At 44.3% G+C, this 17,139-nt stretch overlaps 1 protein-coding gene across 1 annotated transcript in view; it reads left to right on the top strand.

The window, feature by feature from the left end:
• Positions 1–17,139, top strand: part of Efcab6 (EF-hand calcium binding domain 6) — a 170,281-nt gene that overhangs the window by 62,713 nt on the left and 90,429 nt on the right. Inside the window, exons 7-8 of the mRNA XM_051189518.1 lie at positions 3,030–3,154; positions 10,525–10,673. Coding sequence (XP_051045475.1) covers positions 3,030–3,154; positions 10,525–10,673 — 274 coding nt within the window. The remainder of the gene's footprint in view (positions 1–3,029; positions 3,155–10,524; positions 10,674–17,139) is intronic.

The following is a 17,139-nucleotide window of genomic DNA, read 5'->3' as shown; positions in this document are numbered from 1 at the left end:
TCAAGAGCATGTGAAGCAGTCACTCAGGGGTGAGGGACATTTTCTGCTTGCTGTTCTTGGGTGGAGCCTTAGCTCTGCTTTAGCTTTTGGGTTTCTCTGGATTGTTTTAGTGGAACACTTAACTAGTGTGGAAAAGACTCGAGTTCCATAACCATCCCTCTCAAATGAAAAAACAAATACAGTAGAAAAAAATTGCTGGAAACCACAGAGTGAAAGTGAATGAGCCCTGGGATGAGAGAGCTCGCAGGCAGACCTTCCCAGATGAGCCTCCTGCCTCACCACCCCCTCCAGTCCACTGCATTCTGTTGAAATAGAGGATGTATGGGCTGTCCTGGCTCTATATATACGCACACGTGTGTGAGAGTGTATGTGTGTGTGTCATGTGCATGAGTGCAATCATGCCTGCCTGCATGTGTGTGTTCATGTGTATTCATGTGCATGAGTGCAATCATGCATGCCTGCACGTGTGTGTTCATGTTTATGTGTTTGACTGCATTCGTGTGTGTGTGTGTGTGTGTGTGTGTGTGTGTGTGTGTGTGTGTGTGTGTGTGTGTTGCTGTCCTAGGATCTCAGAGTAGAGAATTGGAATACCACAGGGTCTGCTGGGAGCCAGGGCCACAATGGCCATGTCAGAACCTGACCTGTTCTGTTCTGAGACCCAGTTGGAAAGACAGTCTCTGTGTCTCTAATGTAGCTAAGCAGAACCTGGAGAAGGGTCTTTCTTTCCTTTCCCTCCCTTGAAGATGAGAAAGTGGGATTCCAGATGACTGACAGCCTGTTAGCTGTCGCTAAAGTAAGCGTGCCTCATTTGGCCATGGCTTATTTGCAGACATTTTAGGAAATAAATCTGGGGAACCATTTGTGCCTTTTCACATCTGACACTGAGAGAGAACATGGCTACACTTGTGATGCACTCCATTTTTTTCTGTTTGGAGAAGCACACAGGCTTGTTGGACAAAAGCCAGAAGCAAAAAAACCAGAAAACCCCCCCCACACACACACACACCATATCTTGCACCCTTCCACCCTCAGCACTCTTCTGGTAAGATCCTCCTAGACTTTTTTTCCTGGTGCATAAGTCAGCAGATGATGGATAGACAAGAAGACATATAAAATAAGTGAGAAAATGAAAATTAAATTGTAATTTCCCTTTTAATCATGAAAGAATATATTGTAAGGAAACTCACATTTGCATCACAGACATGTCTTTCTTGATTTTTTAAGACTTACTTTATGTGTGTGGTTTGCTGGTGTGTATACATTTGTGCACCACATGTGTGCCTGGTGCCTGAGGAGGTCAGAATACAGCATCAGACCCCATGGATCTGGACTTACAGGCTGTTGTGAGCTTCCATTCGGGTGCTGGGAACTGAGTCTGGGTCCTCTGCAAAATCAACAAGTACTTTTAATGGCCGAGCCATCTCTCCAGACCAGGTCTTGGTTTTTGATGTCTGCATGGCTATTGCATAGCCCTGGCAGCATCTGTTTTTGAAGCTGCTCCCTGTTAACACCACTGGTTGTGTTGCAGCTGTTTTCCTTTGGCACTGTACAAAGTGTCATCAGATGCAGGCCTTTGCTGGGTGGCCTGCTGCCTGACAGATAGCAAGCAGTAGTAGAGCTCAGCATGTTCACACATGGTTTGTTTCTGTGCCAAGTGAGAACAGCTTTCTGCCATTGTCCTATGTGTGTGTGTGTGTACATGTGTGTCTGTTATCTCTCTGTGTATATGTATGTATTGTGTGTTTGAGCCAGAGGATTATCCAGGTGTTGCCCTCTGCTGTCTCTGTCTTGATTTGAGGAATACCCACTCACCCTGAGGCCCACCATTTAGCCCCTGATACCTGCCTGTCTCCCTGAAATCCCGGTGCTGGGTTACAGGTGTGTAGAACCATGTGTGGCTTAGGATTTGATGTCATGTCCTTGTGTATGAACCTTAACACTGGGCCCCTTGGCCTTCTTGTTCTCAGTTATCTTCATTGTCCTTGCCATGATAAGTTGAAAATATCCCGTTTTAAGTAGATTTTTAAAATTCCCAACGATTGTGAACACTTTTATACATTTACTATATTTTTTAGTTCTTTGTATGTCCATTTCCATCTCTAACCTTAAATATTTGCAATCATCTACTGGTTCTTAAGAGCTGCTCATACAATATGAACATCAACAATTATTTTAATGTGTTCTCATATATATATATATATACACGATAATATATATATATATACATATATACACATCTATATGAATGATAGGATCCTGCTGTGTAGCTCAGGCTGCCCATAAACTCAGAGCCCTCCTGCCACTGCCTCCTGTGTACTGGGATCACAGATCTAGTCACAGATGTAGTCCAACTTCAATCTCCTGTTGTTTTCCCTGCTCAAGTGAGAGATCCACCCAGCCGCACCTGTGGCACTGACCATGCCTATTTGGGCGTGGTCACAGGTATATAGGTGAGCTTGTGGTATTTGGTCTAGGGTCCAGGACAGGCTTGCTCTCTTGGTTCTGGTCTGGTCATGGAGAGCAGCATGGGTGTGGATCCTTGGAGTGGGAACTTGTGGGTCATTGGTTTCTCATGTAAGTGACTTCTCCCAGAATAAAATATATAACCCATATTTTATCCTCATCCCATGTATTTTAATCTGTTCATCATTACCCCGCTTACTTCACTTTCTCTGATCTTTGCTCTGAGCCTGCCTGTCCCTGAATGGTTTCTGGTTTTGCTGTTGCCTCTGACATGTCTTCTGTTGATGCTCATAATGTCTAGAATGGTCCTAGTTTCCTTGGACTGAACAGACAATTCTAATTTCGTCATACTTAGCTCACATTTCAGGGTCTGTCCTGGTGTACAGTAACACATAGAGGGCCAATTTTCCCCCATTTATCAATTTAATTCAGTATAGGAATCCAATAATCCACCCTTTTCTTGGTTAATTTATCTTGATTTTTATCAAGCAGGCAATGATCAGAAGCAAACAACACAGATTCAGCCTTTGCAATGTGAATAAACCAAAGCGGTCTTGTCTTACTAGAGATCTCAAGGGAGAATCGACAAGTCAAGACTGCCAGGAGGGAACAGCCACTCAACCCTGTGTCATCTGAAGATGTCTGGAAGAACTACTCCTTAGATGATGTGGAAAAGACCTTTTGTCAAGAGGTGAGAGCCAAGTGTCACCACAGGCAAGCTGATAACCACAGGAGCTATCTCCGTGGTTGTGGGTGTGTGTAGGTGTGGGGTGTGAATGTGGGGGTAGGGGGTATGAATGTAGAGATGTGTAGGTATGGGGTGTGAATGCAGAGGTGTAAAGATGTGGGGTGTGAATGTGGGGTATATAGGTTGGCATGTGAATGTGGAAGGTGTGCATGTGTGGGGTGTATATCTAATGGTGTGTGCTTGCTCTATGTGGCCATGTGTGTACATGTGCACAAGCCTATGAGTGTACATGTGGAAGCCAGAGGAAGACATTATCTGTCTTACTGTGTTGCTCTCCACCGATTTTTGAGATAGGATTTGGCTCTGAACCCAAAGCTCTCCATTTTGGCTAGGCTGGCCCATGGGTGAGATCTCAGGGTCTGCCTGTCCCCAGCTGTTGACACTGTGGTTTTAGACACACATGGGTGTGGGCTTTGAACTCAAGTCCTTTTATATTCATAACAAGCACTTTTACCCACTGAGTCATCTCTGCAGCCTGACAAGTTCATTTTAAGCGTGTCCTCTATGCTACTTGCAGGCTAACTTAAGATAAAATACAGAAACCATGTAAAAGAATGGTACAGTTTGGTCATGTGACATAAAAGAAAACTTGACTAAATAAAGAAGCCTCTCCTGAACTCTAGGGGGCATTGGTCATTAATGAGTACACGGAGAGACCCTCTTCTAAACTTGGCTTGGGGCTTAGTCAGAATCTCTGGTCTCTATATTTGGATTATGTATGTGTCTCCTGAGAAATTAAAATTGAGGATCTCTCCTACTACATTTAAATACCTTGTAAAGGAGTAGTAGCCAGGACAGTGGAGAGCTGGTGTAGCCATGCGCTGTCAGAATGGGCTAGGAAGACAGTTGTCAATGAGTCAAACTGAGCCTGTGAGGTCAGCCTGTATTGTTCTGGTTTCATTTTTGTTGCTGTGAGAAATGCCATGATAGAAAGCATCTCGGGAGGAAGAGGTTTATTTCAACTTACAGTCCATCATTGCAGGGAAGTCCAGGCAGGAATTTCACGCAGACAGTCACCTCACATCCACAGTGGCAAGCAGAGAGAAATGAGGGCGTGGTGCTCACTTTCTCAGCTTTCTCTCCACTCATACCCAGTCAGGAGCCCCTGCCTAGGGAATGGTGCTATCTACACTGGGCTGAGTCACCCTGCACTAATTAACTTAACAAAGACACTCTCCCACAGACAGCCCAACCTGATAGGCAGCCCCTCACTGAGTGACTGTGGGTTGTGTCAAGTTGACAGTTAAAGCTAACCATCACATATATAGTACAAGGTATTTCAGTGAAGCATGGCGTGCGTCAATGGTGGTTGTTAATGATGAAATTATCATTGAGATTATCTGTCAGCCGGATATTTGTTGGAAGAAAACTTTTACCCCTCATCAAAACCAATTTCTACACATAGTAACTACTGTAAACCTAGAATTAACAATGTGGGTAAAAAGTGATTTTTGTGGTATTGGGCATGGGATCATATCCTTTACCACCAAGCTGCAGTTGTAGCTCTAGCCAATAGGAACAATTCAAAGTTTGAAATTGAAGTATATTTTGAGTATGAAGTAAAGCCTAAAAGCCATATGGAAAAAGATGAAGTTTGATAGCATGAAAATTTTAAGAAGTATTTTTGTATGGCAAAATGGTATTACATGAGATCAGCTTGACAAATATGATGACATAAATAACAGATGAATAATCACTCTTAAGATGTTTTTATATGTATGTGTTTGCATGTGTGTCTGTGTACCTGTGTGTGGGCCCAAGGAGGCCAGAAAGAGGACACTAGATTCCCTGGAGCTGAAGTTTCAGGTGGCTGTGAACTCAGGTCCTCTGCAAGAGCACAAGTGTTCCTAACCACTGAACCATCCCTCCAGCCTCGATATCTAATATACACAGAACTTTGCAGTAATTAATGTGGACTTGTAAGGAACACTGACAAAGCTAGCATTGGCAAAGAGATCCGAGAAAGGAACACATTCATGTCTACCAATAAATTGGCAAAGCTTGCTTTCCCTTCTTGGTGTTTTCATAAAAATTGTGGCCTTCCCAAAATACATGACCCTCACAAAAAAAGTGTGTGAGCTGTTCTGGAAAGCACATGCAGGAAGCAGGAACTCATCCACAGCCCCCCATCCAGAGCAGCTCAAGCTGTATTTGGTGACCCCATAAGTATTCTTCCTTGTTGATGTGTAGAAAGACAACTGCATTAGCGAGCAGGTAAATAATAGAAAGGGCATTGCTGGGCAATATAGTGCTTGCCACCCTGGGGATACTGAGGCAGGGGGATCTGAGTTCCAGGCCAGCCTGGACTACATACATGTCAAAAGAAAAAAAAAAGTCTTTTAAAAACGTACACTTTTAAATGTCTTTGATTTTTGCCAGGAGTAAAGCAAGGCTCAGTGTCATGTGACATCACGATTAGCCCTGTTCACGGGGTGTCCCACACCAGGCCAAATCCCCTTGGTGCCCTGGAATTACCAACTGAAGTTCCACATGACAGGCACGGGTTATATGTGGGTCTTCAGGTGAGAAGGCCAAGGCAGGAGGAGGGTATACAACTTGCCTGGAAGTCCAAGCAGTGCTGTTCTGGGTCCCAGCTGTCACTCCCCCTTCAGAATTGTCAATCACAAGTGACAGGAAGACACCCTGGAACTTTGGATGTCTGTTTCCCACACAACATATTAAGTCCCTGAAGGGACATTAACACAATGAGAGGGATGGAGAAAGCCAGGCGGAGCTGAAGAGGTGGTGATGCATTTGAAGGGGCTGGCTGGCTGCCGTGGAACTTGATGACAAGTGACAAGTGACTGACACTTGCTGTGTTTCTTCTGCCCATCCCCCACTCCACAGATTCTGCTGTCTATATTGTGTTCTTGGAGTTGGTAATATCTTTATTATGTACAGTTATGGTAATCCCCAGATGTCTGGCCTTTGTTTCATACCCAGATATATTTGGTGGCCACCAGTGGAGTTGGGTGCTTTGGCATTCTCCTTTTTACTTTGATTTAGTTTTTGCTGGCTGGATTTCATTGTCTGGTAATTTCCTCAAGAAAGGCTCATGGGTGCTCCCCTTCCCTGTGTCCACTCCTAGGAGACCATGTCCCTTGGATGGCCAGTTCTGAGCATCTCACCATAAGGGAGTGGATGCTTTTGGCTCCCACCGCTCTTGTGAGGACTCTGAGGTCATCCTGACGTCGTTTCTGCATATTTGGGTGTTCCCAAATATGTTCTTATGTTGAACCTTGAAATGTAAAAGCCAAGCTGAGCTTTGTCCTAGCTTGGAGCATTTTGATGTCACTTCTTGAAACATGGGTGTATTTTTCAGATGTCCAGTCTGCAAATATCCTGAGTCATAACACAAAACCACACACACCTTGTCTCTCCCTCTTCTCCTCATTCCAGGACTGCCCTCTCCCCCTCTCTCACGCCTTCACTACTACTCCCAGGTGTCCTTGTATTGAGTCTTCTTTGTCCTGATGGCCAGCACAGTCCCTACTCCAGGTTACATTAACTCTGCTTTGAGATTATTCCAAGTCCCATCTTTTTTTGTTTGTTTTCGGTTTCGTTTGACTTTTTGAGACATGGTTTCTCTGTGTAGCCCTGGCTGTTCTGGAACTCATTTGGTAGACCAGGATGGCCTCAGACTTACAGAGATCTACCTGCCTCTGCCTCCTGCGTGCTGGGAGTCAAGTTGGGCATGCGCCACCACTGCCTGGCTTGACTCCCATCTTTTCACTCATTTCTTTCATGATTTTATTACCTTCTGTAACAATCATTTTTATTGTCGTGATCTCATTTCTAACACACATACCCCTTCCCTCTTTTACTATTAATCATTTCAGGGAGGGCACCTTTTTAATGAGTCCCTAGTTTTATCTTGTTCATTTTTATGACATAACATTTTTGCAAAAGATGATTATTTGATGTCCCTTGCAAGCTGGGGTCCTTTGTCTCCTGCTTGCTATGTATTTGTCTCCTGCTCTGCCCATTCTGCAGTGTGTTGGCACAATTGCAAAGGCCTTTGTTGTTACCCTGTTTGTGCTTAGGATATGATCTAATACAGCTGCATTAGCACCTTCCTGTTGCAGGCTTCATCATCACCTCCCCCTGCAGTGTCTGTCATCGCCACCTCTGCAATGTCTGCATCACCTCCCCCTGCAGTGTCTGTCACCTTCACATTGTCTGTCATTACCTCCCCCTGCAACAATGTCACCTTCCCCTACCCCTGCATGGTTTCTGTCATCACCTCCTTCTGCAATGTCTGTGTCACCTCCCCGTGCACACTATCATCACCTCTCCCTACACAGTGTCTGTCCTCTGAATGCTAGTATGTCACATGTTCTCCTGTGATTGTGTTTGGGTTGTATCACTAGGTACCGCTATGAATGTTTATTTGTATAGCTGTGGCACTCAGTGTTGTGTGCCCTGGGAATCCCATCCAGGCATGGAGTTGCTGTCTCAGTTGATCCTCTAGAACATGATTCTGTTTTAACGAAGGATCACCCTGTTGCCCACGATCTCTTGCACACCCACCATAAGCATATAGAGTTCTGTTCCATGGGCCTCCCTACCTGACACAGTTAGACTTGTTCACATTTGCCTGTCTGATGCAGCCTCCACTGGGATTTTGAGGCTTGTTAGTCTTTTTCCTAAGACACGGAGCATCTTTTTATATTTTGTAACTTTTGTTAGAACATTTTTCCCCCTGTAAAACATATCCACTTTTAGATATATTGACTAACATGTGCCAAATCTGTGCTGCCTCCTGGGTTACTATTAGTCAACCAAACCAGCCTAAGTACTTCTATCTTGAAGTCCTCTAGTCCTGGTGAAGAAGAAGGATGAGAGACAACACACACAGTTGTAAGCATAACATTGAGTGCAGACACAGAAAAGGACAGTGTGCTGGGGGGAGATAGTAGAGTCTTCTTGAGATGGGCACAGGGAGATGTTCATAGAGTCACTTTCTTACTCAAGATGGAAGCTGGCTGTTGTAATTTAAGAAAAGTGGCTTGCTTGAGAGAAAAATGCCATGCAACAGGGTTCAAGCACAGGGTTTTCTTTTTGTTTTTTGGTTTTTTTTGGGGGGGGGAAGGGATCATTAAAAAGGGGGAAGGGAAGTGGGGAGACTGGCTCCTGATGGGAGCAGCAGGAGAGAGGAGAAAGGAATGGGGGAGAGAGAGGAAAAGAGGGAAAGAGGAGAGGGAGGAAGAAGGGAACAGACAGAGAGGGGGAGAGAAAGAAGGAGAGAAGGGTTGGAGGTGGGCAAGGCCCCTTTAAAAGGGAACATAGTGAATGTGCATAGGACGTGCTCTTAGTGGCTGCAGCTGAGAGCGTATCCTGTCAGAACCCCAAGGACAGGCCAGTGCAGATGCCTGAATACTAACAGCTGTAACTCTTGCCAGTGATGCCATGGTATGCCATGTGTCACCCCAAAGAGCTGATATGCACTGGTTCTTATGAAAATGTTTCAACACATGTTGCTAAGTGACAAAAGCCCCTGTCCATCCTGAAAGTGTGACATATTAGCCATTTGTAAAATTTTCTCTGTAATTATGACTGCATCGGAGCTTCCAGAGTGCAGACCTGGGAGTGTGAGATATCCCACCCATACTTCTGGTCCTTTTGTGTACTTTGCTGAATTGCTTGTATTTTTCTTACACAAAACCTTTAAACAGTGAGGTTCTTTTTGGCTGGGGGGGGGATTCATAAGTCACCTAGATACTCTTTCTGTGTCACTCTAGAAGCTCTTGGTGGTGGCTGCACATGCTCTGAAAAGCCTTGAAGCCCACATACCTTTGAAATGTTAAGATGGATTCCACCAGTGGCTTAAGGTTTTAATCCCCACTCTCTGGAGGCAGAAGCAGGCAGATCTCTATGAGTTTGAGGCCTGTGTGGCCTATATAGTGAATTCTGGACCAGCCAGGACTGTATAGTGAGTGAGACACAGTTTTAAAATATAAAAAAAGATTTTATTAGCAGAGTAAATGCATGAAAACTTGAAGAGCATTATGTCACAAGCTGCTCTTGTTTCTCTGGGTGAGTCTTCTCCCTGGCAGGGGCTCAGTTGAAGCTCTCTCTCTCATGGAAGGAGCAAGTGAGCTCACTAAAATTTGTGTTAATTCTTTCTTGGAAGCTTAGGCCCTTTCTAAGAGACTTGGATCTTTAAATATTTTAGAATTCTAAAATGTAAGTGTGTGTGTGTGTGTGTGTGTGTGTGTGTGTGTGTGTGTGTTCTCTCCTCCACTGTATTGACTCAGGGTCTGTCACTGTGTTGTGTATACCAGGCTCTCTGGCCAGAGACAGTTTTCCTGTCTCTGATACTTCCCACCTCTCTGTAAGAGTGCTGGAATTACAAGCGCATGTCACAGAATATGGCCCTTTATCTGGGTCTCAGGGATTGTACTCTGATTGAGGGGATTTGTGCATCAAGAGCCCCTCCCAGCCCTTTAATCCCTCCAGGTATTTTAAACAATCTCCAGTACTGCTATGTCCACTCAGGAGCATCTCCAAACTTACTTCATATTCCCTGGGCAGATGGAGACACCTGTACATGTCTGACCATTTCCAGGCGCCTTTAAAGAAAGCTCTCTCTTATACCAAATTGGTGATTATTCTAGTTTTCATTTAGCAGGAAAAACTGAACTCAGACAAACTGAGGTGGTTGAAAATAAATATAGTTATCAGCCAATATTAAATAGCAGTGTTCCATAAGTGATGACTAGCATCCACAGTGTTTTTATGAGTCATGCAAACCAGCTTTGAACCAACTTCACTGCATCCTTAGAGTCCCAGAAAAATCCTGGTTTACTCTTTTATAATTACCCCCTTTTAAAACCACAATTTATGAGGTGCCCAGTATCTATTATGTATATATAATTCTTATATTAATCAATTTCCATACCACCAAAGCAACTTCTATTTTTAATAAAATGCTCCCAGCTTGCAAATCTGATGGCTTGACTTCTCAGAAGTGTGTGGCATGGGCTCTCGGTAGGGAATGCTGGAAGCATATTAAGATGCCCCACACTGGCAGTGCTGCTGAGCATTTTTAGTGCTACAGTCAGAGGTAAAGCCATCGTCCTTGCTGTCCCTCCCTGAGAAACTTGTCAGCAGTGAGCAGGGTGCTGTTTGTAATGAGCTCATCAATTAAACATTTGAGGTTCAGTACATGCCACAGTAAACTTTTTGATCAGTTTTCAGAGACGGAGATGTGGGGAGGTTTTGGTTTAAGAAGAAAAACAAAAATGGCAGGGTTGTGTGGCTCCAGGATGTTGACTTGGCTGGATGCAACACTGGAATTTTAATCCTTGCAGCTTTCAAAGTCTTATGAAAAGATCGAAAAAGCCCTGAGCGCAGGAGACCCCTCCAAAGTTGGCTACGTCTCTCTGAATTACCTGAAGGTTGTCCTTGACACTTTCGTATATCGACTACCAAGAAGGATTTTTATCCAGTTAATGAAAAGGTAAGAATCCATTGTTTCTTGACAGGTTTTCCCTCAGTTGTCATCCGGGACAACACAGAAGAACCTCGTTTATTTTTTATTTAGTGCTTTAAACTTGGTGCCACGGAGATTTCCCCACATGCAAAGGCAAAGAGAAAGCCCTACAAATCCACTCAGAGCTCAGTTCCCAGCTTTGAGAGCCCCCAGGTGCCTGCTGGTTACTGCCTTTGCATCTCTGCTCATTTGCCTCAACCCTGATGTCTGAGAAAATAAACATGAAGCCTTCCATTTCTGTTTGCACCTCCAATAGATGCAAACTCTTTATAATGACAAGACAGCTTCATACCAAACATAATCATCACTGTTATTAATAAATATCTATTCAGGGCCCAAGTGCCACTGCTCAGCTCCTGTTTTCTTTTTCAGTATCAAGAGTCAGAATGTAAATCATTCTGCATATTGCCATTTGTGGCTCACCTCATTTCTCAGTTAGGTTTCTGTTGCTGTGATAAAACACTGACCAAAAGCAACTTGGGGGAGGAAAGTGTTTACTTCATCTTCAGTGTCAAGGTCACACTCCATCATTTAGGTTAGTCAAGGCAGGAACCTGGAGGTAGGAACTGAGGCAGAGGCCATGGTCCCTAAGGTGAGCTCAGTCTGCTTTCCTATTGCACCTAGGAACACGAGCCTAGGGATGACACCACCCATAGTGAGCTAGGTCCTCCTACATCAATCAAAAAAAGGCCCACAAGCTAGTCTGGTGAGGGTGCTTTCTCAATTAAAGTTCACTCATCCAAAATGACTCTAACTTGTGTTAACTTTACATAAAACCCACCAGCACACCTTGACTCACTGTTAATCTGCAGGCTTCCTTCCCACCTGTTCCTTTTATACAAGGCTAGGTTAAATGTTCCTTGGAGTTTCTCACAGCCTGGATTTGGTTGTTATAACCCACAATACCATTTCCTAAGTCCGCTTTCCCTCCTGCAGCTACCCTCCCCTAAACTGGCACCCATGAGGACCCAAGGCTGTGGTTTTATTTATCAGCTTCAGGCAAAACTTCTCCACAGACTGGTGAGATGTGTGGGCTGCCTGTCTATCTATTCATGTTAGCTGTCTCTGTCAATCAGACATAGATCCCATAGTTCCCTAGAGACCATAGGGTGGTAATATTCTCTTTGTTCTTCTACTGTGTTACAATGCTTCTGTGATGAGTGTTGTCTCTACAGTTAGGTAAGAAAGCCAGGGACTAGGGAGACAGCTCACTGTGGAAAGCACTTGGCATGCAAGCACAACTACCTGAGTTCAGATCCCCAGGACCCATGTAAAACTGGACTCAGGAGCACACATCTGTAACTCGGCTCTGCTGTGGTGAGATAGGAGGACACAGAGGAGTTCTGGGAAGCTGAGGTCTTCCTTATGCAGCCGTGAACAAGACACTGTCTCCAACAAGGTGGGAAGTAAGAACTAGCACTGGTGACCTCCACATCTCACACAAATCAAACGGCAGCAGCAACAAAACCAAGTACAGTGCTCAAAGAAATGCCATTGGCTTGGCCTTTCTCTGGCTGCTTTTCAAAATAAGGAGTTGGTCCACCAGCCTCTTCCACAGAGAGGAATGGGAATCTTTTCCTAATAACCTTTTCTTAATTATTCTGAATTCTCAAATTTAAACGTGTTTCATACATTCTAATTCACTAGTTATTTTCCCCTCATGCTTTCCTCCCTCTCTTTTCTTCTTCCTCCTTGTTAATGTCCTCAAACATGGTCTCACTTTGTAGCCTAGACTGGCTTTGAACTTGAAACCTATCTACCTCAGCCTCCTGAGTGCTGGGATAACTGGCTGCACCTCCGTACCCAGCGGGTTACAGTCATACTTGTTGAGACTCCATTTTTGCTCTTGGCTGGTGGGGCTTTTTCACACTGCTGCCCGTGTCTTGTTGCTGAGGCCAGCATGGACTCTAAGAGCCTTTTTGCCTCCTGATATGATAAAACACCCAGTCTCTTCTACCCCTTGCCTGACACCAGGATTGGCAATCTCTGTAAGGAACCCTTGTGCCAATGGGAGTGTGGCATATAGACACAAAAATATTGCTCACAATAGTCTTGTTTTCTTGTGCAAGTCACACAAAGTGAGATGGAAGCAAATGGAAAGAGTATCCTGTGTAACTATAAGTGGGGAAAGCCATCTTGAGCTTGTCTAGAGAAGATGCCTGAGAGCAACAGAAGAGCCCAGCACCACACTTGGGCTGGATTAATTCTGGGGTACTCTGATAGCACCATGCATGACAGAGAAAAACCCCACCTGGAATTTCCAAAGCAAGTAACAAATTGAGCCCAGTGAGTGGCTCTGTGGCTCAGGAAACAGCTCTGTTGATGACCAACCTCAGGACTTATTTCTTAGATAGCTAGAAGCCATATATATAGAGCCCCTTCTTTGCCTCAAATTTCATAATAGTAATGTAACAGAAATAATGGAAGCAGCTAGAAGATGTCCCTCCCCCTTGCCCAACACTCTGTGTTGCCCCACACCCTCATTCACACGCATAAGAAACTTTTACATTTGTAGTCAGGTACACCTACAGTGTTGCTTTGATTTTAAAAATAGAAATGGCTGTCTTAGACTCCTTTCCTATTGGCTTCATATTCTTGGAAATTATCATTTTAATGAATGCATGAAATGTCATTCCGCTAACATTTACCAAGCGCTTTCCTCTGCCAGACACTGTGCTAGGTGCTAAAAATGCTGAAAGAGACAATGAATAGATCCCAGCTGGGGTGACTTGCCAAGTGATGAGTACCTTGGGTACATAGAATGAGCATGTGAGGGATGCAGGTGGCCATCATGTTCTCTTGGTAGAGCCTCTTCTTCAGGGACCCAGATTTTTCTGAAGCCCTTTTTGTACTTATCCAGAATTCCCAGGGGTACAGCACCAAAAACAAGAGCAAAGTGAATGTCCCAGTGTCTGTGTCATGATTTAAATATGGGTTAGCATCTCCAGCTTGAAAATCCATATTCCAGGCTGTGGAGATGGCTCAGTGGGTAAAGGCAATTGCTGCTCAAGCCTTATGAACGGCCTGTGTTCAGTCCCTGGAACCCACCTACAGGTGGATGGAGAGAGCTGACTCAGCAAGGTTATATTTTGACCTCCATACATGAGGCATGCCCCCCCCCATATACACAATAATACATTTCAAAAAGGAAATCCAAATTTTGAAGTGCTTCTGAATCTGGAACTTTCTGAGCTCTGATGTGACATCCAAGGGTCTGTCCCCAGGTCCTTCACTATATATGGAAGCATTCCAAAACTCAAAGAAATCCCAAATCAAACATTTCAGATATGGAACAGCTACCCGGTGTGACACCCATGTCCTCTATCGTAGACCTGAAGGTGCATGTGTGACCATCTCTCACCAAAATCATGGATTGCCAGTCTTATCTAGCATTGAAACACTGTAGTAATGTCCTACCTAATGTTTGTCAGGTGTCTTCTACTAGCCAAGTTTTTTAGACAGGGTTTCACAAAGTTGCTCTGGTTGGCCTCAAACTCAGAGTCCTCCTGTCTCAGCCTCTTGAACCCTGAAGCTGTAATCATGCACCACTATGTCTAGCTTTTTTTTTTTTTTTCTTCTTTTCTCTCTTTCTCTTAGTCTAGCTAATAGGAGTCTCAGTTGTTTAACCTTTCTTAACCACTGAGCCATAGCTCCAGCCCTTGTTTAACTTTTCAAAAACTCAACTTTTACCTTCAGGATCTTTTTTTCTAGACTTGGATGTATTTCCCCTCTTTGCTGCTGATTCTGTGTCTGTGGTTCTTTTTAGTGGTTTGTTTGGGGTTTTGGTTTCAGATTAACTTGTCAAAGATTGGAGATATTTTCTTCTCCTTCCCTACCCCCCTTCTCTGTATTCAAGTTGCTAAAATTCCTTCTGTGTCCCACCCTCTCCTAAGGTCCCAAGGACAAACTAAGGCATGATTTTGCCAAAGTTCACTCTGTGAAACCAATGAGTTTATCAGGCTTCCTACAGAGAGGTTACATCGGGTGTGGGTGTACCTACCCCAACAGGAGGGACCTGGACAACCTTTACCTGGCAAGGATGAGGGCTTCCCCTTACCTGCATAGATGAAACCCCCTCCACCAGTCTTTCCTATACACTCTAGCTCTCCCATGGGTATGTTCAGTTAAGGCAGAGTTGCCAGCAACAGGTGGTAAGGAGGCTGGGAACTCAGGTGAGGGTCTTATAACCCTCCACCAGGGTGCAAACAGTCAACAAGCCCAGCTGGGAGGACCTTTTGAAAAAGGGTGCAGCTGAATTCCCCAAGATGGCTGTTGTATGGCTCAGAGGATAGACTGGGACAACAGTTCCAGCACGGGCACACACACGTGGAAGTCAGAGGGCAGTTAGGGAATTGGTTCTCTCCTCCCACCTCCCCAAGCAGGGTTCCTCTTGTTCTGGCCGCTGCACAGCATGTTGCATGCCGGCTGGCCTTCTTGTAGGCTGAGGGCACACGCCCCTGAGTGGAGTTTCTGCAGGACCACCCAGCTGTCCTTGTAGAACAGCATCCCAGCAGTGTACATTGCCATCACAAGCTGTGAGTGTCCCAGTTACACTTCCTCTCCTGAATTACACATTAACGTCATTTTAAATATTGATCATGTATGAGGCACAAAGTGGTGGCCTGTTATTGTCTTAATTTGTCTTCCTGGGGCTGACACTGAGGCTAGGCGCCTCTAGGTGCCAACCTGCTGTGACTCTGCCTCCCTCGGTGGGAATCTTCCTTATGTCCTAATGGGCTGATGGCCTAACAGAAGGATTTAGAGTGAATTTTATCACCTTTGGGTTTAATTCTTTATAATCATGTATGCATCAAAAGAGAACCTGTCTAAGAGCTCTCTCAGCTTGCTATTTCCTTTTAATTAATGCGATACTTTAGCATCTCAAAGTTTGTATTTTAATATAATCAAACACATCCATCTCCTCTTGTTCAATGTCTTCTGTCATTTAAAATTTGTCACTCATCTCATCGTTCCTACCCAGCTTGGGTAAAGAGCTTGCTCTAGCCCATGTTGTCTCATTCTTAAAATTAAACACTTCAAAACACTTCAATCCATTGTAATATAAATTGGATATTCAAATTAAAATTTTTTCCAAATCAATGATTTATTTTCCTGTTGTTGTTTAGTAGATTATCCTTCCTTTTTCTGTTGTTGTAAAAATAGCTCATCTGTAACCTTTTTCTATGTACATACACACACACACACACACACACACACACACACACATGCAGCAGATGTAGAGGTCAGAGGACAACTTGCAGGAGTCAGTCTCCCCTTCTGCCATGTGGGTTTGGATCACCAGGCTTGACAGCAACCCCTGTTACCCAGTTGGTTTTGATTTGCCATATCTTAAATGATTGCTCATAATTTGAGCCAACCTGTATTCCCTGTACTATTACATCAGTTTAGATTTCCACTGTGCACAAACACTTCTCTGTAGATCCCATCTGGAGTGGCCTATCCACTGAACAAAGACAAGCCATTTATTTTCCATTATGGCTTTAGAGAGAATGCTAGCTCCCCATGCTGTCAGTTTTGTTCTTAACCCTATTTCTTCAGTTTAAATGGTGACTGTTAAAGACTCAGGATTAATTCGTCATCCCCTATGAAGGGAAGCCCTGCTGGATTTTACCATGAGCAACCTGTACTGGGGCCTGAGCTAGGAGCAGAGAGTCATGAATGCCCATGAGGAGCCATGCTGGCATCACTTGGTCCACAGGGTTGTGTCCATATCTCTCTTGCTTTTACCTGAAGTGGTCCTGACTACTGTCTGCCCTGGACTCAGGGCATTAACAGGAAACCATATGTAGTCTAAATATTTTTTATCTCACCATCATGGTGTGTGTTTACCTGGGCAGATTTTGTCTGACTTTGTCTACTAAGTACCCATTCCTGAGCATTTCCAGCTGTTCTGTTCACAGTCACCCTTGACCAGAAACAAGTGAAAGGCAGTGGCATGAGGTGTCTTGGTTTTCAGGCTCCCCCTGCATACACCATCTGCAACTACTTTTTACTGCCCAGCAAAGATACTTCCTTATGCAAATGATCAGAATCACTGGCCCAACCCAAGGCACCACTCAAGCATGTGTCACTTTGTTTGTGATTGGTGGCACAAGGACCAGGAGCCTTTTATTTTAATGGGACTCTTCCAGCCAAGATGCCAAGTCCCTAGGCAGTTTACAGGATGGTGGGGCTTCATAGCATCCTTTGGACTCCCATGTCTCTCTATATAGCCTCCATGGTAATTTTCCCTTCATTTGATGACCCTTACTTCATAGCAAGAGTACAGGAGATACAGAGTAGTGAGAGCAAAGCACTTTATTTCATGGCCTTCCTAAGTTAAAATCAGCTTAGAGAACAGGCAAGTGGCAGTGAACTCCAGCTGACACAAAGTGATGGTTTATATTCTTTTTTTTAAAGATTTATTTATTCA

The sequence above is a fragment of the Phodopus roborovskii genome, unplaced genomic scaffold (assembly GCF_943737965.1).
Source record: "Phodopus roborovskii unplaced genomic scaffold, PHOROB, whole genome shotgun sequence".
Classification (NCBI taxonomy): Eukaryota; Metazoa; Chordata; class Mammalia; order Rodentia; family Cricetidae; genus Phodopus; species Phodopus roborovskii.
The sequence above is the reverse complement of the archived record's forward strand: the minus strand, read 5'-3'. Positions and strand labels throughout refer to the sequence as shown.